Here is a 23,748-nt window from a genome sequence, read left to right as displayed (position 1 = left end):
TACAAAACTATGAAACAAGCACTTTGTTGTATCTATCCTTTATGGCTCAGGAGCATTCCAAAGAACTAGGTCAAGTAATTCTTTATTTAGTAACAGGTAAAAGTAAGGACATAGTTTGAATGAATATTGTTAGTTCTTGATGTATAAAAAAAAAGTGGCGAGGAATCCTTGAATATAGAGATTTTGGGTTTTCTGTGTTCTTATCAACTTGCGTGAAAAGTTTACTAATGAATTTGACTAACTAGCAACAGAAGCAACTCTGTATCTGGAGTGGCTCAACTGTGCTTGATCTTCTGTACTGCCTTTTAAATTGTCATGCAAAACCCAATATGTACCACTCATCTCTTGTACTTCTGGTGTACTTCCAATGTTACTGAATCCCAGGTCACCCGTTCCATAACCTAGTTCTTGGCTTCAGCTCCCTCTCATCTCTCCCCAGTAGCTGTAGTTATACAGGGAACAGTAAGCTGATTTGCAAACACTGGGTTCAAGGTTATTTTTAACATTTCTTAAGGTGGAACCTTATCTCTCCTGCACTGACATGAAGGTAAATTCTTCAGTAATGTTCTGGGCAAAGAAAGGTGCTGCGCATTGTATAAAGATTTTTCTCTTTTTCAGAATCAGGAGCAGCTCCGAGAAGAGGATTCTGATTTTATTCTGAATGATGGTGACCTTACCGTGACATATGGTGATACAACAATAACTGCAAATGGTTCTTCTGGCCCACATACAGCTACCACTAACCTTGACAGCAGGAGAACAAAAAGTAGTTCGGAGGAAGCACTGGAACGTGATTTGGGAGCAGCAGATCATGAAGTTACAAGCAGGGGTACCCGGCTAGTATTTCCTCTGGAATACAATGCATGATTACTGACTCAGTAAAAATAACTCTTGCTCTGTGAATGGATCAAGGAAGACTGCAGGCCACTGTGTCACTTGAGGTGGGGGTGTTCATTTAAACAAATTAACACGCATAAGTGGTTTTACTAGGGTCTGAAGATGTCACCTATTTTTTACTCAAGATGCTGACAGTGGGGTTTTCTATATGTCTGAAAACAGACAAATGAGAAAACTGGTTATTCTCCTCTTTCCAACTGCTTATCAAATCCAAGTATAACTAGCATGCTGCAATTGTCTTGTTCAGCTGCAGCAGCTCTCTCTCTGAAGAGAGGTACATGAAAATGTTGTCATAGAACTGAGCTTGTCTTGGCTTAGCTTGAGAATGTGAAAGGACAACTATAAACTTGATAATTATTAAGAGACAAAAAAGATTGTGTATGTATCTGAATGTGGAGAGATCCCTTGTTAACTTCTCTCATGAGGCTGAGGAAACTCAAGTGAAATGGGACAGTAAACTTCAGGGTTACAGATGTGTGACTGAAAGACTGGGGAATCTGTTACTGCAAAATGTACTTAATCTATTTCAGGGAAAAAAAGGGAAAATAAAATTTCTTTGCTGGCTATCTGTCTAAGTAGGAAGGCAATGAGAGCTACTTGTCCCTTTAGCTTTGGGCAACTTGACTATTACTCTTAGCCTAACTTCTAGTGCCTCAAAAGAAAAACATCCAGCTTCCTGTGGTGTAAGATGTACCTGAAGCCGACATGAGCCTGGAGCCAGGCTCCCTCGGGTAGCAGTCACAAAGTAAAATTTTCTTGCATATGAAGATGGTTGGAAACTTGGGCTGGGGAAAACAGCAGATAGGAGGAGGAGAGAAAAAAAGAGAGAGGGGCAGTGTTGAACTTGCATGGAACCAGAAGGTTTCATATTGCTCAGAAGAATCCATGGACTCTGCTTACAGTTCTTGTGTGTGATAAACAGCAAACATCTAATTAAACAGATGAACAAATACTACTGTTTTTACCATTTGTGACTATCCTAAAAGAAAGCTGTTTACCCTTGTTCTCTTTCTCAGAGTAGATGTGAAACTTCAGTGGGGCATTGCACAACAGCATATAAGCTACAGAAGTGATGAACTGTAGTTATCATCTTAAATGTGAAAAGGGAAAACTCTCTGACTAGTATTTAGCCCATTTACATGTAGGCTAGCTTTAACTTATTGCTAAATGCTTTTTAATTTCCAGATGAGGAGATAATCATTGTCTTTGCCAATAGCTGAAAATGTATGCTTTGAAGAGCCTTTCAGCTATTTGAAGCATGCTAAAATGTGATTTCATTCTCATGTCTCAAAAGATTTATTTTTTTAAAGAGTTTGTGGCCCACTAATGTGATGTAATATCAGTTTGTCCAAAAAGTGTGTTTTTCTTGCTGCCATTTCAGTTGTTCCTCTCATAAAATTGTGTGTGAGTAAATACCCACTGTTTTTCCTTAACTATTAAACTTATTGGGCTAACCTCAGTACGTGAACTTCCTGCTGCAGAGAAACTTTGCAGTTGTGTTGTCTAGTCTGCTTTCTTTCAAATGTGTTCTCTAATGAGCGATCTACCTCCCTATGTCCCTCCAAGGTAAATTTATAAAGGGTATTGATTTGTAATAACTGTCTCACATTATTAAGAAAAGAGACGGGGCAACCAAGAGTCTTTTTGTAGAAAAATTTTAAGAACAATACAGAATCACAGAATGCTCCCACTTGGAAGGGACACACAAGGATCATTAAAGTCCGGCTCCTGGCCTTGCATAGCACCATCCTCAAGGGTCACACCGTGTGCCTGAGAGCGTTGTCCAAATGCTTCTTGAACTCTGTCAGGGCGGTTCTGTGACCACTTCCCTGGGGAGCTGTTCCAGCACTCAAACACCCTCTGGGAGAAGAACCTTTTCCTGATACCTAGCCTAAACCTCCCCAGACACAGCTTCAGGCCTTTCCCTGGGTCCTGTCACCGGTCACCACAGAGAAGAGATCAGTGCCCCTCCTGCTCCCCTGATGAGAAAGTTTGATTCTTAAATGGCTTTGCCCTTAAATGGTGCAGAATAACAAACCCTGGTGAAGATTGCTGAGCAGAACAACTCCTTTTCAGGCCTGCATGTGTTTTGGAATAAAAAGTCAATTCCCTTCACCTCCCTGGGAGCACAGGCAGTTCATCAGTTAAAGCTGAGGAGCCGTGAGCAGATCCTGTGACTGCCAAGAGCACTGCTACAAGCAGGCGCCCAACACTGGAATTTTCAGGGTGCTTTCCGTGAGAGGTGTTCCAAGCACTGCTGCTGCTGGCTCCAGGAGCAGCTCTGATCCTCTATCTCCAGTTATCAGAAAGGAGGAACACTATGACAAGTGTGTTTACACTCTGTGTTACATGTCTATTATGCAATGTAAACTGGCTTTTCTGATAAGCCCGAACAAGGCTGTGAAGGGTGAAGTTTCACATACTTGGTACTTGACCAAGTCTAGCCCTATTCCAAGGATGCATGTTTTCTGGCCTATGAAAAGACAAAAAAAAGTAAAATTATTTACTTTTACAATGAAGAAATTGCCTTTGGGGAAAGGACTACAGGAATTTCAACTGGAGGAGTGAAAAAAATTTCTTTTTTAGCTGAACTTCCGAAGAGCTGATCTGAAGCAAGTAAATAGCAAAGGTTAAAATGACGTCTATTATTAATGAAATCATGGCTACTATGTTTTACTCCTGGGGGGGGAGGGAAAGCTCTCACAGCAGGAATTCTAGCAACTTTAACAGATAGTGTGAGCTGTTCATGCTACTTAGGAGACCAAATTCTGTGATTTTTTGTCTTTATAATAAGATTGGCATGGTCCTTCATGTATAATATCAATTTAACTCCAATTGCAGTCTCTTTTTAGACTTCAGTACTGGTCAGAAGAATGTTTTTTAGTCTTATTCTGGACAGTAAAACTCTAAGAACTAATATGCTTCACATGCCTTTCAAAGAGAGGTTCAGTGTTTCTTTTAACTCTGAAGCAGCTCCCTGGAATAACATGCTTGACCTCAGCCTTGGCAGACATGGTGTCTGCTTCTGCACAAGTGTGGGAATGGAATTTGGATACTCTCAAGCCTAAACTTCATATGCTTTTCTTTAACATTTGGGGGAGGACCTCTTTGGGGGAGAAACCAGAGGAGTTACAGATGCATCAGCAGGGAGCTGAAAATTACTGAACTCATGACCCACTGAAACCTTAGAAGAAAGGGAAGACAATCCCTGACTAGGAGACACAGACCATCCAGGAGAAAAGCAGCCAGTAAATACCCTGGACTGGCTATAAACAATCTTGGTCATAGACTTGCAGACTTGCAGAAAGTAGGACAAAGCTGCTGAATAAGTTGAACACATGAATCAGTTGAAACCATGTAGATTAACAAATTCATATATCCCTATACTGAAAAACACTCTGTAAAAAGTAGCCCATGCAAACTTTATTCTCAATGCAGAAGCAGGGTCTTGCTTCCCAAGGTTTAGGGGAGAGATTAATATGGTGCAGTGAAAAACCACATATTCTTCTTGGTCTGGAATTTTTGGGAGTGCCATTCTGAAAAATAACTTCCACTAGAAATAAGCCTGCAAAGTGAAAGAGGAGGAAAGTGTGGAGGAAACAGTGAATTACAAAGCCAGGAAATGGTTTAAACAGGCAGCTCTACTGTGGGAACAGCACTGCAAACAATTACTATTCTTAATCTTGCAGTCCTAAATGCTGAGAAGTTATGCTGGCTTCTGCATACCTTATCTAAAACAAGGGCACTGGGATAATGTAAAAGTAATAAAACCACCCCATCCTAACTGATCATAAAATCAAAGGCTTTTACAGGGCAGAACTGACTTGCTTCTACTCCAGAGCAAGGAAAATAACTTTGAACAATTTTTTTAAAGTAACCTCACATCATTTCTTATGTTTTCTTGATTCTAAAATGCCTATGGTAATGTTGAGACCAGTTCTATGGTAACATTAGTGTGATAAATATGGAGGTGCCTTATGAAACATGCACACATACAAACAGGATACAAATGCTTATCTAATGTTTGAATCTGTGTTGCAGACTCAGATAACATTTCATATCTTCATTTGATACTTGCAATTTATATAAGGTTTTTGTTATGGAAATCAAACACTTGCAACAAAGCAATTGAACATTAGAATCAGTTCAGGTAATAAAATTACTTTTCTGGTCTGGCTGCTTTATTCACTCTTCCTCTGGTATTTCTTGATAATAATCTATTTTGCACTGCCCCACATGGACTTGCTGACGTCCAAAATGCCAGTGGGTTTGAAGATTTATCTAGGGACTGAATGTTAACTGGGTGAGACAGCTCATTATAATTTATACTAGAATAAAAGACTTTATTAGTTGCCTGCACTGTCTCTGTCAGGGAACTTGCTGGTGAAGAAAGATATCTGCAAGGAGGGAGAGAATCCCTGGCTTATTGGGCACCTGCTAAGATGCCATGGGAAAAGCCAGTGCTTCCCTGAGGTTCTTGTGCAGTAGTACAGAGCCAGAAAGGATTTCTATTGGTACTTGCAAGGGAGCAGCAATCTTTGTCCTAGGAAAATTAAAAATATTTGGGTTAGTTCTAGCTTTTATTAACATAGTAATTTTAAATTTAATTTTCTGAAGCCACATTTCCTGCATTTTTTTAACCTTTTGGAGCTCGAAAATGTCACATAGAAATACATTAGATACAGATTTTAAAAAAGGAGAGACAGAGGCAGAACAGTCAAACTTCACTTTGGTGCCTGAGTACAATTTCAAAGCTATGCTACTCTGCTAACTTATGCAAATTTGATTAATTAAATGGCAATAATTTGAAATGCTGCAATTAAAGGTCGCTTTTCTGCTTCTAATTGAAAAAAAACCCCTCCAGATTTGCATTCCCTCAGAGAAAGTGAATGCCCAACTTAAAAGGTTTTTGCTGTAATGTTAAAATACTTAACTTTAGGCTATGAGAAATGAATTGGATTTATTTTTTAACTAGTAAAATCTCTGAAGTTGTTATTATTGAAGCAAAGAGAAGTAGGTCATGCAGTTCCATGTTGTAATATATTTATGACTTTTGTTTCCAGACTTTAGTTTAATCAGGGAGGTTATCCTCCACTGCCTGATTTTGAATTTCAGTCCTAAATTGCTTGGCTTGAATGTCTCGATGTTGACACAGATTAATACCAGAAAGCAGAACACCAGAAGGCATTCTCTGGATCGTATCAGCCGATTAGTAATAGCTGTTGTGAAATAACAACTCCCAGCACACAGGGTCATTTGAGGTAAGTTTGTCTGATTTGAGTTTGGGATATCAGAAGTAAAGAAAGAGAGGTAAAATCACATGACCCATAGCTGGTTCTGGTGGACAAGGAGAATGTAAGCCATCTAAGGATGTTCCTAATTTGCTCCCTTCCTTCAAGGAGACAGGCTGCTATGCCCTGCCTTTGCAGTTACAGGCTGACTGCTACAGGTTACCAGTTAATTAGGTTTGGTAAGTTCATAATACTCAAAATGAGAAGCAGCACTTCACCTGAATTTTCAGGTTCTTGTAGCTCTTACCCTCTTGTCACTTAAGATATAAATGTATCAGAAAGGTTTCAGGCGGTGTCTTAGGATTATCTCAAACATAAAAGTGCACTAGGTATCCAAAGCATATCATGCTGTCCTGACTAAGACTGCTGTGGTAGATAGTCTGTCCAAAACTTTTGGTACTTCAGTTCCCCTGAGGCACCTAAAGCCTGCATGGTGTGATAGGTTCAAGCTGGGAGCAGTCCAACCACTGTCAGGGAGGGCTGTAATACATCTTAAATCCTATCCTCCCAAAGAAACACAGCTTTTTATGTGCAAAAAACTGGGTGCTACTGCACCAAATGTCTTTAATGATGCTGAAGTAATTGCTGCAAGAAGAGATTAGTAGAACTGGAATATAGTACTGTATCCCCTGAGACATCTTCATTGTGTTGGCAGCTACACACCTGTCCTTTCAATATTTGCACTTGAAGCAGTGAGGATGTAAGGAGAACAGCAACTCCCTGCAGTAACAGGGCTTGGGTTCTTGGCCTTCAGCACACCAAAGGTGTGCAGGTCTCCAAGTCCCAGTTTGGGAGCTCAGTATCCTAAAGAGGTTAAATGGCAAGGAATTATCATTTAAATACAACAGTGGGTGGGAGGAGAGAGAAAGCAAAATATTGTGAAAGCTCTCCATGTTGTGGGGATAGTAGCAGTAGAGGATGGGGAATAAACACCTGCTGGGCTTTCTGCCACTGGCTGGCTTGTGTACAAGCTTGGCTAAACTTTCATTCATGTGGACAAAACGCTGCAGTAACTTCAGCTTTGGGTCTCTTGATTGAGGCTTCATCCAAGGAAAGAGATGGTAGTGCTGCTTGGAACTCCTGTTCTATCAACAAATTTCAGGTTAGTTATGAAGATGGTGTAACTTGTGGGCAAACAGTAGAGGTTCTCAGAAGCTATGAAAATAGGCCTCAGGAAAGAAAAAACAGAGAACTTAGAGCTAGCTGCAGCTGCAAGGCCTGAAAGTAACAAAGATACAATAATACAATATGCAAGGACATGAAACAATAGTTGAGATTTTAGGCTTGGCCAAGATAGACCTTAAGACTGCAGAAAAATATGCTTACCAAGATAATAGAAAGTTTTAAGCTTAAAAATAGAGTATTATGTATTGTTAATAGAAAACAAACAAGCAAGCATTGTTTGAAGAAGGTGTACGTGTGCTTTTAGTGATTGGATAGAACAATTGTCTGTAAGCTTTAGCAATATGCTATTGGCTGAAAAACCTATAAAATGTTCTGTAACAAAGAGATCTCCGGCTGCTCGTGGCAGACATGAGCTTGTTCCATCTCCTGAGTCTGTAGCTGAGACTGGTGCCCAAAATAAAAGCTGGTGATGTGTCACCCAGCAGTCCCATCCCATTTGTGAAAAACCTCCAACAGTAACTGTTCTAGGTCAGCATCATCTTTCCATTTCTTATTACTTCCTTACTTCAAATAGACCTCGGATTCTCTGGGAAATAGCAGGTACAAGCTGCTGTTGGCTTTTGTGGAGTTCATTGTTTCACACTGAGTTACACCACTGGTTGCACTAGAACAAATAATCATAGTTGTCATTTGTAGTCAAGTCAGAAATAGGTCTTCTCTTCTTATTTGGCTGATAGTAATGCAAAACTTACTGTGGCTTGACACATTTGTGATACACATGAACATTGTATTTTATCTCAGAAATGAAAAAGGCTGATACTTTCAGGTCTTTCCTCAAGGCAAAGCCAGTGTCTCAGCTCTCTTCTCACAGTAAAGAACTGATTTGGAATTCCCTTCCTTAAAATCTAATTAATAGTTTCCACCTTGGAGCCCACCAGTTGTTGTGATACCTTTTTAGGAAGGGCTGCAAGGCACAGCAAAAAGTAAACATTATTATGTAGAGAAATAAAATACAGATTTACATCAACATGGCTGGGATAGAGAGGTGTTATAACTTTTAAATCTGTCATTAGAAAGAGTGAATGATCATGCAGACAACGAAGGTCTGGATGATATACTTCATTTTGTAAGATATTTGGAAAGTCCCTTCTCAAGAAGCCTTGGCCCATGCTGTCTTAGTCACTGAAGGAAGATGAATCTATGAGGATTAATAACAATATTTATTCTCTGTTCTGTTTCTTACCTTTTCATCAGTTTTCACAGTGGAAAGAATTTACTAGCACTGTCATCTAGAGATTTGCAGGGCTGGATCTGGAGAAGGGGACCATAGGAAAGTGAAACGTGGGGAATATTCAGGTAATTTTGGAACCCAAGGTTGATTGTAAAATGGGATGTTGCACTTAGTGAAAAGCAGCTCCAGTGTGTGTGTGCCTACAAGTGCAATGGCCTATAAAATAGCTGCTTGTCTGTCAGAAAGAGCTTGGAATCATCCTGGTTAGTGTTCAGAAGACAGCAGGAGTGATTAAAAAGACAATGCTGAGAGCTGAAGCCAAACTCACAAGCCATCTGTTGAGCTATAAATCCAGTGCAGGAGCTGCTCGCCGGTGCTGTCCAGAGCAGCGATGTGTGGGTGGCTTTGCCAGTGCTCTGGGAGGACGTGAGGTGGAGCCCTGGCAGAAATACCAGAGGAGAGTCTGCTTTATCCCTCATTATCCTATCTTATATAGTTGGTAATTTTTCAGTATGCTAACATCAGCTGAATATTTGAACCAGATCAAACAAAGGAGGAGTGGAAATAATGAAAAGAGATGGTGATGAGAATTTAACTCTGCTTGAAGAGCTACAGAAGTTCTGCACACTGCACACTTTCTTTCCCCAGCCATTCTGTATTTTCTTAAACCTACTTAATAAAGGATATTTGTCAATCTAACATTGCTTCTGTTCCAAGACTAGGGCACCTTTGCCATGACTAAGTTCAATATTCTCAAAGCAACTGAAGTTTGTTAATCCAGTTATTGATTAGTTTTCCTAACCAAGAGTGAGTTCACAAAGTAAAAACTATTCCTGCTAAAGTAATCCACAGTCAAAGGCAAAGTGATTTCTGAGAAGTACTAAAAGTAAAATAAGCCATGTGTGTTTTGAAGTTAGGAGCTGTTTTATTTTTCTTTTAAGAAGAATGTTAAGAAGAACAAAAAGTGACAGCTTACATTCAGTTTTTGTTTAGGGTAACACTTGAAAATGTGATTATTTCTATATACACTATGTGTCCTGAGACATTTCATCAATAAAATAAAATTATCAAATCCATCCATATTAAAAATCTTAAACAAAACCATGTCTGCTCTCTTATTATGGGACAAGAAATCAAATTTAAATACTAAATTATTACATACAATCTGAAAAAGGGAATTATAACCTGAGGCTAATGTACAGCTATCCTGAAAGCACCTTTTGTTCGAGAAAGGATGAGTAATTAAACACATGTCACAGCTATAGAGAGAAACTTGGTTTATGGCATGAAATTTTCTATAACAATTGCAGTACTGAAATGCACCTGTCTTTTGCTAGAACTGCCAGCCTCGTCTGCTCAGCAGTGCTTTTCGTTTTTACACTGCAATGAAGAGAAAGTGCTTCTCCATGGTTTGCTATGCCCCACTTCTCTCTGTACACTGGTCATCCTGTGCAGAAAATTGTTTCTGTGCTATTACAGCAGTGAGTTTGTCTCGTGTGGTAGGTTTTAAAGCAGCAAACAGAAGTTGCACTCAGTAGGAAGCAGAGCTCTCCTGGTAGCCTCCACTGTGCGGCAGGCAGCCACCTCCCAGCCCCTGGACCAGACACTGTGGGGTTGGATGTGGCTGTGGAGCTCCAGCCACCTGCTCCCACCCAGTCCCTCTGTACTCAGACCTCCATAGCCCAAAAGAGCCAGCTGGGCTAACTGAAGAGTGGGATTTGAACTGTGTGTATCCATGGTCAGTGATGTGGTTTCACACCAGCCAGCAACTAAGGCCACCTGCTCACTTGCCACCAGTGGGATGGGGGAGGGAATCACAGGGACAGAAGGGAGAAAACTTGTGGGTTGAGATAAAGACAGTTTAATAGGGAAAGCAAAAGCTGTGCACACAAGAAAAGCACAACAAGGAATTCATTCACTATTTCCCACAGGCAGGCAGGTGTTCAGACATCTCCAGGAGAGCAGGGCCTCATCTCACACAACAGTGACTTGGGAAGACAAACACCATCACTCCAAACATCTCTTCTCCTCTGGGGCACCTCTGTGGCCAGCTGGGTCAGCTCTCCTGGCTGTGTCACCTCCCAACTCCTTGTTCACCCCCAAACTCCTCTCTGGTGGGTGAGGAGCAGAAAAGGCACTGATTCTGTGCAAGCACTGCTGAGCAATAAGGAAAGTATGCCTGTGTTATCAGCCCTGTCTGTAGCACAAATCCAAAACACAAAGCTGCTCTGAAAAAATCTTGACTTCCCCAGCCAAAAACAGCTCAGTTGGGCTTTTCAGCCAACAGCAGGAATTTGGGGTTAGACCCCAGAGAGGCAGTGGTGTTGAGCAGCTTCAGTGAAAGAGAGGGCCCCCAAAGTGCATAGTGCATCTTCATCTAATGGATCATGGGAGAAAGTCCCTTCAAGCACAAGAAACACCCATGTTGGTAAAACCCTACTGGAAAAATAAACAGGGAAAGATGTGATTTACCCTGGGCACTGGTATTTAAAAAGGGAGGAGAAGGGAATGCCAGCAAATTCCCAGATTTCCCTTCACTAGGAAGAAATTAATTGCTACAACACTATGGTCAAATGTAAACAGAACTTCCCTCAGGCTATTGTAAGCTATCCATAAGTGCATGCTTCAGTACAGGTGCCCTGTCTGTGTGGGGCAGGACAACAGCAAGTAAGAAAAAAAAAAAGAAAAAAAAAAATCCAAAAAGATTCTAAAAAACAAAGATGGTCCATACTGGGCTTTTAGCCAATAAAATCTGCAAAGACGGATATGCAATTTTTCTTGTAGAATTACACACTTTATTTGGAGAATAATACTATGCTTGTATGAAAGCACTTTGTTACAAAAATCAACCTGATTTTACCTTTTAGCAGTTATTCCAAAGCTTGACTGTCAAGTCAGGATGTGAAGGATTTCAAAGGATGCAAACTTCACTCGGTATTAATTGTACTTATGATATTACAGGTATTCAAATTACTGTTTACAGTTACATATGTCTAATACTACAGTTGGCTTAGATTAAGGAGTAACTATCATCCTCCCTGGATGGTTTTTACCTTCACTAGTTTAAAACCTCTCAATATCGGAATTAACTTCTCATGGGTAGAGCAGTGATGGAGCCCTGCAGGCACTCAGAAATAAGTCCCAGGAATAATTCTGTAGGGCCCTAGACTACTTGTGCATTCCCCAGATCAAAGCAGAGTTAGAAGATGAAAAAGTTTCGTTAATTAAATGTCTAGCTCAAAATTATTCTAGCTATTCTGTAAGAGATCACAAGAGACTTGTCTTCCACTTATCCCTGGACCTTTTCTTTCATGCAATAGTACAGATTTTTAAAATAATGTTTATTAAAGTCACAGCCTAACTGAAGGACAGGATTTTTGCTGTGAGGGCTGGGGCATCACTCACCTGCTCAGCAGCGAGTAAAGGAGTTTTACACTCTGCATACTGAGGAGTGCTCCAAGGTCAGCCCTCAGGAGTTCAGTGTCTCAGAACTGGAATCCCTCCTGGCAGGAATCTGTGAAGCTGTAAGTACAGGCATGACCAGACACACTTTGACAGCTCCAAGCAACCTGAAACTCGGTTTAGAAATAAGCCAAGTTTATGCAGTCTTAAAATTGCTGACTAGCTGCTTCCTTCAGGGGTAGCATTACCAATTTACAAGCAACATGTTAAACTATGGTAGAGAGCTAAAAGCAGCAGGAGGGCCACTTTCCAGGACAGAACTATCAAGGCAGCTACACATTAACTACACAGCTTGTCAAGATTTTAATTCCTTTCCTATTAAGGAACAAAGTTTTAAAAATATTGGCTAGGTATTATTATTATCACCCAATCTGAATAGAACTGCTTTGATTGTAAGTCCTTAGAAGAGTCAACTAGCAAATATTTTAATAAGAATTTACAGAGTCAATAGGAAGATATGGTTTCCAATTTAAAATTTAAGGATGCAAAATGAAATTCATGCTAAAGCAGCTCTGCATTTACTGCAGCAGCTTGAGGCTGAGTCCTGCTTTCTAGCAGTTTCCACACTTTAGACATTAAAAACCTTGTAAACAGACAAAACCAATTTTCCGGTAAGCGGAAGCACCTCTTTTCACGCAAGAAATTGGTGTTATATAAATGACTGAAATATTTATCTGGTTATCTGATTTGAGGGCACGAAGGCAGAACTGGGACTTAAGTATGGAAGTGGATCAATAAACAAGGATGAACAAACCAAAGTGCTCTATTGAAACAAAAACTGTAAAATGGAGATCTCAATTGGAAATGAATAAGTTTGAAAGCTGAGTGTTTGGGGGAGAGTTGTTATTGTTGTTTAAAAATACAGTTCTATAGCTATATGCTTGTGACAAGAACAAGTTAGCACAGAGCAATGGTAGCAGGCTGTTTTCTGCATCCAGTAAGAGAAGCAACAGCCTTAAACTAAATCAAGACAGATTAAAACAGATGATTGAGAGCAGTTTTTTAACAGTGGGCATACAGACATAACAGAGTAAATGACTGCTAAATGAAGTCTTTGTCCTTAATGATTTTAAAACCATCTTGGAACAAGTGACTCATCTCTAAACCCACTGGAGAAAGAGTTAAGTATCACTAAACGTTCTCAAAATGGTTTTATTAAAAAAGGGAAAAAAAATAAGGACCGGGGAGCGGGGGGGAGGGGTGAATACTCACAACAATTCAGTCAAGTCATCCCTGCTCAAGCAGCAGCTGAAGTGATTGTGAAAAGCCACTGAAAGTTTTTTAAATCTTCCATCAGAGAGGCCTCTGCTCTACTTGGATTGATCTCCCACAGTCCTTTCCCATTACTTTAACAAGTGCTGCACTTCAGATCCTATCCAGAGCCCACCTGAAACTAGTTTCATGCCTGTGCATAAATAAACAAGGGACTAAGCATTTCACAGCTGTATGGCAAAGCATTAAAGGCAGCTCAGCCACAGCAAGGGCCGTGCTAGGGCTGGGTGGTCCCACATCCTGCACTTGCTGGCACAGCTGGGATTTCTACCCGTGGCAAGTGAACAAGCACACAGCCTTTGCTTACGCAAACACATCCCACCTTTCCTTTCCCTTCAGCTCTTCTCATCTCGAGAAAAAAAGGGGCAACAACTGCTTTGTTAATGGTGCTGGCTTTGTGCTCCTCTTGATTTATTGTACAGTTCCAATATATTTTATTCAAATACTGGCAGAGGCACAATTACCAGATTTCCTCATAGGAAATGTTATGAGACGCTAACCTATTGCAGAGTACTCCAGAACAAACTGGAGTCTGGTGTTAAGAACATTTCCATGAAAGTCAGCACTCCTTCCTTTTCACAGAGCACAAATGAAGCATCTTTAAACTAGGGCTGTGGTCTTTGTGTACATTAAAGCTGATTTTTCAGAAGATGTCAGCACTCTGTACAGATCTTCCTGTGGATCATGGGACTTCTGGACTACCAGCTTCATACCTAGTCATAACACGGTAGTCTACCATATCAGTTCCTAAATTATAGGAGTTCTCTTTTAAAATGAGTTGTTTCTTCCATCCCTTCCTGCCATGCTGTTCTCATGGTTAAAAAAAACCCTACCTTCTTCCAACTTCCAGGCTGAAATGATTCATTGCTGATGTGTAAAAATCTATTCTTATGCCAGTATTGTTCATAGCTTCATTACCTCTCTTCCACACTGCTGTTCACGCTGCTGTGCGCTGCTGTCCTCTTTCAACCTTGACTTTGAGACTAAATAAACCACACAGCTTGGTCCTCTCCAAGTTATTCCACCTGACATTTCTCTGTATCTATTAAAAATGTTACTTCACTCCCTTGGGGCTCAGGTGCCTATGACAAAGAACAAGTTAATACCACCATATATTTGCTGTTTAAGTGACTAGCTCACTCAGGGCTTCAGAGTCACCCCTTGAGCCACCAGTGCTCCCTGACCAGGCACGCCTGAACACTGACTGCTGCTGCTACAGCAGTTCTTCAAAGCCAGCTCCAGCATACCAAAACTGACACTCAGCTTCTGCCCGATTTGGACTTGGCCTCTTCAGAAAATCTAACTTACTTGTCTAACATCTCACAGACACTGTGGCACCAGGGACTAAGTCCAGCTCCTCTGAGAGCTTTTAAATACCTCAGCCATGAGATACTGCCTCCATCCTTTTACCTCCTTCAGTCTCCTAACAGATTGCTGCCTGCTTTCTAACCTCTGGCACGGACCAAGCAGTGCTCGTGGTGCCAGACATGCTGCACGATCCATTCCTGCCCCAGGTGTGTCCAACCCTGAGTGCTGATCAAGTGCTGCACTGGAGAAAAAACAGCCACTTGTGATACATGACTGATGAGGAGCATGAAAGGAGAGGCAGCAGACACTGAGTCTGACTCTTTCAGTGCTTGACTTTGCAGCACAGACATTGAACGCCTCTGTAAGCGTGCATAGACAAGAGTTTTCCTGGCATTTTTAAAAAAGCTTATACTGAAAACAATAGATGTCAGTGATATACATGTGAGTCACTGCTAGAACTGGGACTTTTAAATCCAATGCACAGATGCCTGTCACTTGAACCAAGGACACAGACAAGGACCTCCCCCAGACTCCTGGGTTCTGGTGGCTGGTGGTAATGCCCACTGCAGAAGTGACTGCAAAGGCACTCCCAAATGGAGCTCAGACAAAAGCAGCTCTCATATCATCCCTTGTACTCACAGACCGAGCCCAACAGTAGCAGAAGGTGGGCAAAAACTTTATTTTTACAAATCTGAGCTTTAAAACTTCAGTTTTGCAGGAGAGGACTTCTTCCTGTGCATCCCACCCTAATGCTGCTAGGAGAGCAGGTGGGCAGTTGATAAATTCCTTATACGGAGGGAAAGAGGGGAGTCTGTTTTGCAGGAGACATGTGTTTATGTGGGCTGGAAAAGGTATAGGGGAAAGCAAGTCACCATTGCCTTGTGGACCAGCTTGACACCCAGGGGCTGGTTCACTGCCAGTTGTCTGCACAGCCATTTGAACTGAGACATGGCAAAAGCTGTTGAAGAGTTACCAGTTTCCCCCTGCAATTTGGACTCAGACTCACCCTGCTCTCCATCTTCTCCCCCTTCCTTCCCTGAGCTTTCCTTCTCTATCCCCTCCAAACAATACACTCAGGGCAATTCCCAGTTCTTGGTCCCTACTTCTAGCTTGTTGTGTCCATGTTCCTTCCTTCCCTCACATACTTCTAGCCAACTTTTCCAACTAAAGCAGTCACAACTTCCTGTCTCTCCTCATCAAATCCCAGTCCCTAATTCATCCCACACCCAAGTCATTTGCCCAACAAATCCCACTACCCTCAACTAAAAGTGAATTACTTTCCCCATTCCCTCATGTTTACCCCATTTATCATCAATGTCTTCCCCCTCTCACCTATAGTATTTTCCATTATTAAGCACTGGAAAGCTGAACACTGGATTTGGGGGTCTTCCTTAGGAAGAACTACAACAGGGAAAGAGGGGATAGGGAAGAAGGCATCAGTGGGAACCAGGAATGGCAGCCTCCTCCCTGCTGAGCCCAGTGATGAAGCCCCTGCCATAGTTACATGGTTTTGATTCCCGCTGTACCACATTGAGTTTTCTTTGGGAAAGAAAGAGGTTTGCACATGCTCACTGGAGATAAGACCAATGCAGTTTTTATTTGGTATAAAATAAAGATATACACACATACCAAAACCACTTTTACTGAGCACGTGCTATCCATTTTATACAAACATTAATATATTTGGCCAAATCAGAATAGAAAGCAGAGGTAAAAATAAAAACATAGGGGACATCCTCTACAAAGAGGTAATTTCCCCCTACCCAAACTGGAGTTCCTGTCCCGAAACACTGAACTGGCAAATGATTTCCAAGCAAAAATCTTTGAGAATATTTGAACACAGGCTAAAGACAACCACACCCTAAGTTAAAAAGAATATGCAACTGTTTTGACTGAAATTCCAAGAGACTTAAACCTTATGCCCATCACAATTCAGTCTATATACAGCTGAAGTTTGGCAAAGTTGGACCTTTAGAAACAGGGCAACAAATTTGGAAGCTCCAGGGAAAGACTGGATTCCCACTTAACAACAACAAGAAATGGCACTGCAGGTGCCCCTGGTTAACAGCAGAGCTTAACATCTCAGTGCTGGAAGCAAAAATTTCACAGTATTCAATATCCAGACTGCAGATCCTAAAACATTAATCAGCTTCCAGCCTGTTGCTCAGAGCTGAGACTGCCAGATATACATCTCAGCAACAAACAACAGGCCCCTTAATCACTGAAACCCACCACCTCAATGTGTTTGCATCCAGCATTCACGTCTTTCAAACACAGCCAAGAGGACAGTCTGGACCTGGCCCCTCATACACACACACACACACACAGAGCCAGCAGGGTGTTGAAAACTGCAAGTGCAAGGTTTGACAAATCGTATTTCTCCCCTGTCATTCTCCATGGCGGTAGGTGTCACGTCAAGTTAAATGGGAAAGACAAAACAACATCTCAGGTAATCCCAGTGCTGCACGGATTGCATGGTGACTGAGAAATGACTTGCACCATCAGAGAGTCTCAGTGACAGCTCTCTGTGTCCAAGGAAGGAACAGAACATGCTGTCAGGCTTGTTGGTTCTCAGGGTTTCAGTTGTTTAATTGTGTTACCATAACAAACCCAGAAACTCTGCAGTATTTTTATCATTGAGCTTCACTGAAAGTGGTGATACTGAGAACTTAATGCAGAAACTCAGGACTTTCCCTGATGCCCAGACTGATGGGGGAGGAGGGGGATAATATGACTCATGCAATACTGAAGTTGTTAAATAAGTAACTTCAGAACCATTCTAACACTTCTATGAGGTACTGCAACTGATGCCAAACTATTTCTATTGTACCTGCAGTATGTAAGTACATACTGTGGATATCTACAAGGACTCCCACAGTAATATCCTGAGGAGTAGAAATAAGGCAGGGCCCAAGTATTTCTTGGCCCTGGACTCCCATCATTTCCCACAAGAATGTCATTAGTTTGCCTCCCCAAAAGAAACAATTTAAATACAGGTATGATGTTGTAAAAGAGCAGTTAACATGGAAATATCCCAGCCTTTTATGAATAATTACAGTACTGAAGTTTCTATCTCCCTTAACTCAGTGACAACCAGAAGTTAAGTAAAGTAAACACAGATGACAGAAATGTCTTGTGAGCATTTGTCAGTTTTGTACCCATTCCCCACTATGATTTTTTAAATAAATAGAAGTTCTTAATTCATTCTAGCACAATGTAGCACAAGTAGGCAATTTTCATCAATCTCAGTCTGAAATACTAAAACTTTATGGTTGAGTCCTGCACTCCAATTCTAAGCTTTCCAAGTTCAAGTTGGCTATAAAAATACTGTTCTCTTGCTTATCATGCTATGCTCTGCTCTAAATGAGAAGTTACGGCTCAATTTTCTACATCATCCAGTAGAACTGTGACTTCACCTCAAACTGCCCAAGCCATAAATGTCCAGCTGCTCTCAAAATGCAGTCTAACTATGGATGTCCTGCTTTCAGCAAGTTCTGGTTGGTACCAAAGATCTCTGCCACTAAAACTCCATGCTGGATGTCATAATCAGTCCTGTTTCTGTCTTTTCAGGTAAATACCAACACTGACATTTGCTTTTTCTTCATGGCCTGAGTTTCAAGACCAAGTACATGCTGTAATGCTGAATGATGGTGTCCAATGCCATCAAAGCACCCTGAAGAGAAAAATGGGATGCATTTGTTGGTGAGCAAATAGTCCTCATTGGGCAGGAGAATTTCAGAAAAACCTTCAAACATGTAACTGAAGCTCACATGTCACACCACCAGTCATTAAGCAATTGTCATCCACATACTGTTCTAAGATGTCACTCTGCCCTACTTGCTCCTTTCTCAGCTTTGGATATTCCCTATGGATTTTTTAGATGAGTTTTCTAATGAATTCAGGTGCACTGAATACAAACCAAAAATTGCACTTGCTATATTTTGTACATTTTGCCCAATGGAGCCCTTTTCACATTATACCAAAATGAAAATAAAAAATAAAAAAAAATCACTCATGGAGAGCAACCAGGCTAGTGAAAAACTTTTGCTGACAGAAATAATTCCTGACACAGAAAATGCACCTATCGTAGGATATCCTGAGTTGGAAGACACCCACAAGGATCAGCAAAGTCCAACTCCAGGCGCTGCACAGCCCCAACAGTCACATCGTGTGCCTGGAGCATTGTCCAAAAACTCCTTGAGCTCTGTCAGGCTGGTGCTGTGACCACTTCCCTGGGGAGCTGTTCCAGTGCCCAGCCACACTCTGGGTGAAGAACATTCTCCTGATATCCAACCTTAACCTCCCCTGACACAGCTTCAGGCCATTCCCTGGGTCCTGTCACTGGTTACCAGAGAGAAGAGATCAGTGCCTGCCCTTCCACTTCCCCTCATGAGGAAGCTGTGGACTACAATGAGCTCTCCTCTCAGTCTCCTCCAGGCTGAACACACCAAGTGACCTCAGATGCTTCTCACCCTTCACCACCTCTGCAGCTCAAACATGGAAACAGTTTCAGAAAATACCAAATAATTTCCAATAAAAGGATTTCCCCACAGCTATAAGAATCTAGTAAAGCTAGATGTTAGCACTTCTTAGCTTATCATGATGAACCATTTTAAGTGAAATGAAGTGTGAATTTTGAAAGACTGATGAAAGATATTTACCACCTGAAATGGCATGATGAGATTCCCTGTCAGGATGAGGAGAATGCTTAACTGTTGCATCACACAATTCTGTGACTGCAACTTGCTAAGAAAAAATCAACAGGATATACTGGATTTTAATCTCACATTCAATTTAAGAAAATAAGTACCATATAATCTTTTGGCATGCACAAAAATCTTAATTTCTTTCCAAACCTGTCAGTGCAAGCCAGGCTGGGTGTAGTCCCAGAAAAGCCTTCCAAAATAGGTTACCTGACACAGGTTACCAAGGCATTGTACAGGTATTGTCTATCTATACAAATACCATTATTAAATGCCACTGAAACACCCAGAGACAAATTTTGGTGTCACAGGCACTGTGAGAGAATGCAGAAACATCCCTTAGATAATACACAAGATTTCCCAGCACAAAATGAAACCCTTTAATTCTTACTTCAAGCAGAAGCCCAAGGTTGCAAAACTGTAGGAAGTACGCTACAGGAAAATGGATAAATTTGTTTAAAAACATTTTTATGGCTACATTTTCCTGTCAGATAATGAAAGAAACCTGCCTCTTGTGCCAACATACTCTCAGATGGGAAGATCAAGGGAAAAAAGGGCTAAAATAAATGAAGGTTCATCCTAACTTACTGTCATGCTGTACAACATAACATTCAAGAGCACAAAAATGTACAGTGTAATTCAAACACCTCCTCCATGATAACATAACATTTTTGAACTGCCTTTATTTTCAGCATTTTATATAAATACCGCTTTCTTTCTGATCCTGGATTATTCTCAATTTGAAATCCATATTCTGGGTTTGTATGAGGACCACATATAAGCATCCCTAAAATCCTGTTCATTCTTGTGGGGCCATTTAAAGACTACCAGACTGTAACAGACTCAAAAGCAGTCTCTATGAAATGAGGAAACTGCAGCCCTAAACTACAACTGAACCTTCTATCTCCACTTCAAGAAATTAAGAAACAAAGATACTTGCAGATACACACACACACCTTCTGGCACAAGTTGCAGGATATCTGCAGGAACACATAATTTTAAAATCCAAAATAAAACTCCAGGGGTTTTTTTGTTTGCTTGTTTCAATTGTTTGTTTTTTCAATGAAAGATTTTATTTGTGAACTTCAAGATTAATTTGTCTTAGCCTCTTAGGAAACATTTGTTTTTGTCCAGGAGTTGCCAGCTGAGAGGATGTTATTGTTTGGCAGGGATGTGATCAGGAGGACCCTGAGCACGGCACAATGTGTCAGCCCGGAAGAGAGAGAAGAAAAGTGATTCTCTCATCTGACGGAGAAAACAAAACGGAAATGTCGAGCATTTGCCTTCCAGTTTCATTCACCCCTACACGTGTTCCAAAGAAACATGTTAGTCACCAGCATCTCACATGAGTATCACCAAACTATATCAATATATGTATATAAAAAAAAAAATCCTACTTTCAAAACAATTCCAGATTTCTTATGAAAAGCAAAGATTTCTGCCACAAATATCTTTGAAACACATAAGCAGGCGAATGCTTTCCCTCTCTGCATGACTGCATACCCTGCTGCTCAGAAGGATGGACAGAGTTGGACACAGTTCCCCTTCCCTCAGCCCCCTCCCTACAGCACCAGCAATGAATAGGGGCAGAGACCATCCCTGCAGAGCAGGTTTGGAGCAGGAGAGCTGAGTCCTACCCTGCAGCAGGCACCCTCCTGGCTGTCCAGGGCCCTGCTGACCTCGCAGACTTCACAGAAGCCTCTTGTGTTTCAGCAGCAGTAGGCCAGAGGTCAGTGTGATTCAGAGCTCCAGAAGGGCAATGCTCTCACAGAAGCACCTTCCAGGCCCTCTAGTTCCTTGCTGAGAGTCTTCACCTGGGGGATTTTTAAATTTTCATGCAGTTTGTTTGTAGCATACCCGTGCTTTATACAGGGTCACGGTTTCATGCTAAAAGGCTCCAAGAGTGATGCCGTACTCGGAGAGGACGCCTCTCACCAAACCCTTCTCATAAATAAAACATCCCCCTGCCCTCTCCACGCAGCCCAGAAGGAACACACACAAACCACAATGAAGCCAAAGTGGCAGGGAGTGCCTGGGCTCTGCAGCGCTGCCTGTACCCGAGGCGAGGCGAGTGTCCCTCAGCCGGGGCTGCCCCCGAGGGAGCGCCCGGCCCACCAAGTGGGCGCCTACCATGGCAGCGGTGACCCCCGCGCTCAGCTCTGCCCGACGGCGCCCGTCCGGGACGTGGGGCTCGGGCGCTACCGGGTGTCGCCGGCGCTGAGGGGGTAGGCGAGGATGCTCATGGCCTCTCCGCACGCCGCCTCCACCTGCCGCACCTGCTGGCGGCTGAGGCGCTCCCGCCAGGCGTGCACGGCCTCCCGCGCGTCCCGGGCGGAGATGAGGAAGGGCCGGTCGGAGGAGTAGGCGGCTCCGCGGGTCATGTTGAGCACGAAGTCCTCCAGGGCTGGCGGCACCGTCAGCCCGGCGAAGCGCAGCAGGCGGCGCAGCTCGGCGCGGGGCTCCCGCACCAGGTCCTCGTAGCGGAGCTGCGTGTAGCGGCGGCGGAGCCAGTCCGGGGCGCGCCGGGCCAGGAGGAGATCGCGGAGCCAAGACTGGCAGATCACCTCCAGCGCGCCGCCGAGGAAGAACTCGGCGCGGTGCTGCGGCTGCGGCGGCCGCCCGCCGCCCAGCAGCCCGGCCGGCAGCAGGAGATGCTGCTGCTGGTGGCGGGCCGGGCCCCGCGGCTCGGCGCGGTGGCGGCTGCGCAGCACCTGGACGCTCTCCCGCAGCAGCGCCTGCCGCGCCTTCAGGCGGGAGTTGTGGACGGCGCGGGGGTCGCGGAAGAGCTGCACCACCCGCAGGTTGAGGCCGGGCTCCCGCAGCAGCGGCAGCAGCGCGCCCAGCTCCAGCAGCCGCACGTCCTTGATGACCACCACCGGGTACTTGCGGCACTCGGCCTCCAGCTCCCGTAGCGCCCGCGGCGGACACGTCTCCTCGCAGGTGGCGCCGTCGACGAGGCCGATCTCCCCGCGGGGCCGCGGGGCGGCGGGGCAGAGCGGCGGCGAGCAGATCACCTTGTTGGTCCGCCAGCCGAAGATGCTGGTCGTGGTGAGGTTGTCGGCGGCGGGCGGGGCGGGGGCCAGCGGGTCGCGGGGGCCGGACGGGGCGGTGTAGAGGCGCAGGACGGAGAAGTCGCATCGGAAGAGGGCGCGCAGCATGTCGCGGAGGGCTCCCTGCAGGCTCAACGCGTCCCCCGGGTAGAGCGCCTGCCAAAGGTGCCACATGGGCTCGTACAGGTAGAAGACGTCGGGGTGCTGGTTGAAGAGCTCCCCGAGGAAAGAGGAGCCCGTTCGCCAGGTAGCGTGCAGGTAGATGTGCCGCTTCCCCGCCGTCCCCGCGCTGCCGTTACCCGCCGCCCCGGCCGTGCCCGCCTCATCCTCCTCCTCTTCCTCGTCCAGCGGCGGCCGCTGCTCCCAGCCCCACTCACTCAGCGCCTCCTCCAGGCTTGGGCAGCGCCGCAGCAGCGGTTCCTCGTCCGCTCGCCCGCGCCTAGCCCCGTAGTCCAGCGCGTAGGGCACCAGCAGCAGCAGCAGCAGCGTGTACAGCACCAGCACCGCGGCGAAGCGGCGATGTTCGCCTCGCCACCGTCGCCGGCCCTTCATCGCTGGGGCCGGCTCGGACCCCGGCTCCGCCGACCCTCTGTCTGCCGGCGGGCGGCTCTTTGCGGAGAAGCAAAGTTAGCGGCGGCGGCGGGGATGTGGGCGGCGGGCGGTCCTCCCCGCCGGGGAGCACGCCCACGGGCACGCCGGCCCGGCTCCGGGCCGCTGGCCGCGCCGCCCGCCGCTCTCGCAGCCGTCTCCTCCTTCTCGTCCTGCTCCTCCTCGCAGCGCGACGCGGAAGCGCCCGCACCTGCCCCCGCTGCCGCCTGAGAAGCCACCGGCGGCGGGGCGCGGGCTGCTGCTGCTCCCGGTGCCGCTGCGCCGGGCTCCGGGCCGCCCCTCGCCCGGCCTCCCTCCCTCCCCCCGGGCAGGGCCGGAGGGCGGGCTCGGCACGGCGGGACTCACCCCCGCCCGGGAAGGGGCGCACCGAAAAGGAGGTGTGTTAGCCAGGACAGGTACCGAGCAGCCGAGGGGGTCCCGACAAGGACTGATTGCTCCTTCTATTCACCAGCGCCCCGGAGAAAGAACAAATAAGACACTACAGTAAGGAGAAGAGGTGCAAATGTATTTTTAGGGTAGACCACAGATATTAAAATCTGCAGTGAGTTTCAGAAATGCTGCAGTTCGGCGCTGTAGAGAGCTGCGGGGTTTCTCAGCCGCACTTTTGTCTACGTGTGTGTGCTGATGGGATGCGGACATCTCGATCATGACTCATTGCTCCAGTTCTCACACCTGTAAGTTCCAAAGCTGTCTGAGCGGGTCACCCTTTGCAGCTGGAAGGAAAAAATGGGCACCCACAGAGGGACGTTCAGCCTATTGTGGATGTCTTCCTGATGGTCCTCGCCAGCAGGAGAGGAGAG

General features: G+C 44.4%; 2 protein-coding genes across 3 annotated transcripts in view; one reads left to right on the top strand and one right to left on the bottom strand.

Moving 5' to 3' along the window:
- SLC9A7 (solute carrier family 9 member A7) overlaps window positions 1-2,365 on the top strand; it is a 69,194-nt gene extending 66,829 nt beyond the window's left edge. For both annotated transcript variants that reach the window (XM_015635859.2, XM_015635869.3), the window contains one exon: window positions 619-2,365. In XM_015635859.2, the coding sequence (XP_015491345.1) occupies window positions 619-867 (249 nt within the window). In that variant the 3' untranslated portion in view covers window positions 868-2,365. The remainder of the gene's footprint in view (window positions 1-618) is intronic.
- A 16,591-nt stretch (window positions 2,366-18,956) lies between these two features.
- CHST7 (carbohydrate sulfotransferase 7) lies at window positions 18,957-23,231 on the bottom strand. The gene has a single exon (XM_015644344.3). It carries the CDS (start codon window positions 22,889-22,891, stop codon window positions 21,488-21,490), a length of 1,404 nt encoding a protein of 467 aa, XP_015499830.1. The 5' UTR covers window positions 22,892-23,231; the 3' UTR covers window positions 18,957-21,487.
- Between the last annotated feature and the right edge of the window lie 517 nt (window positions 23,232-23,748).

This window comes from Parus major, chromosome 1 (assembly GCF_001522545.3).
Source record: "Parus major isolate Abel chromosome 1, Parus_major1.1, whole genome shotgun sequence".
NCBI classification, from domain to species: Eukaryota; Metazoa; Chordata; class Aves; order Passeriformes; family Paridae; genus Parus; species Parus major.
The sequence above is the reverse complement of the archived record's forward strand: the minus strand, read 5'-3'. Positions and strand labels throughout refer to the sequence as shown.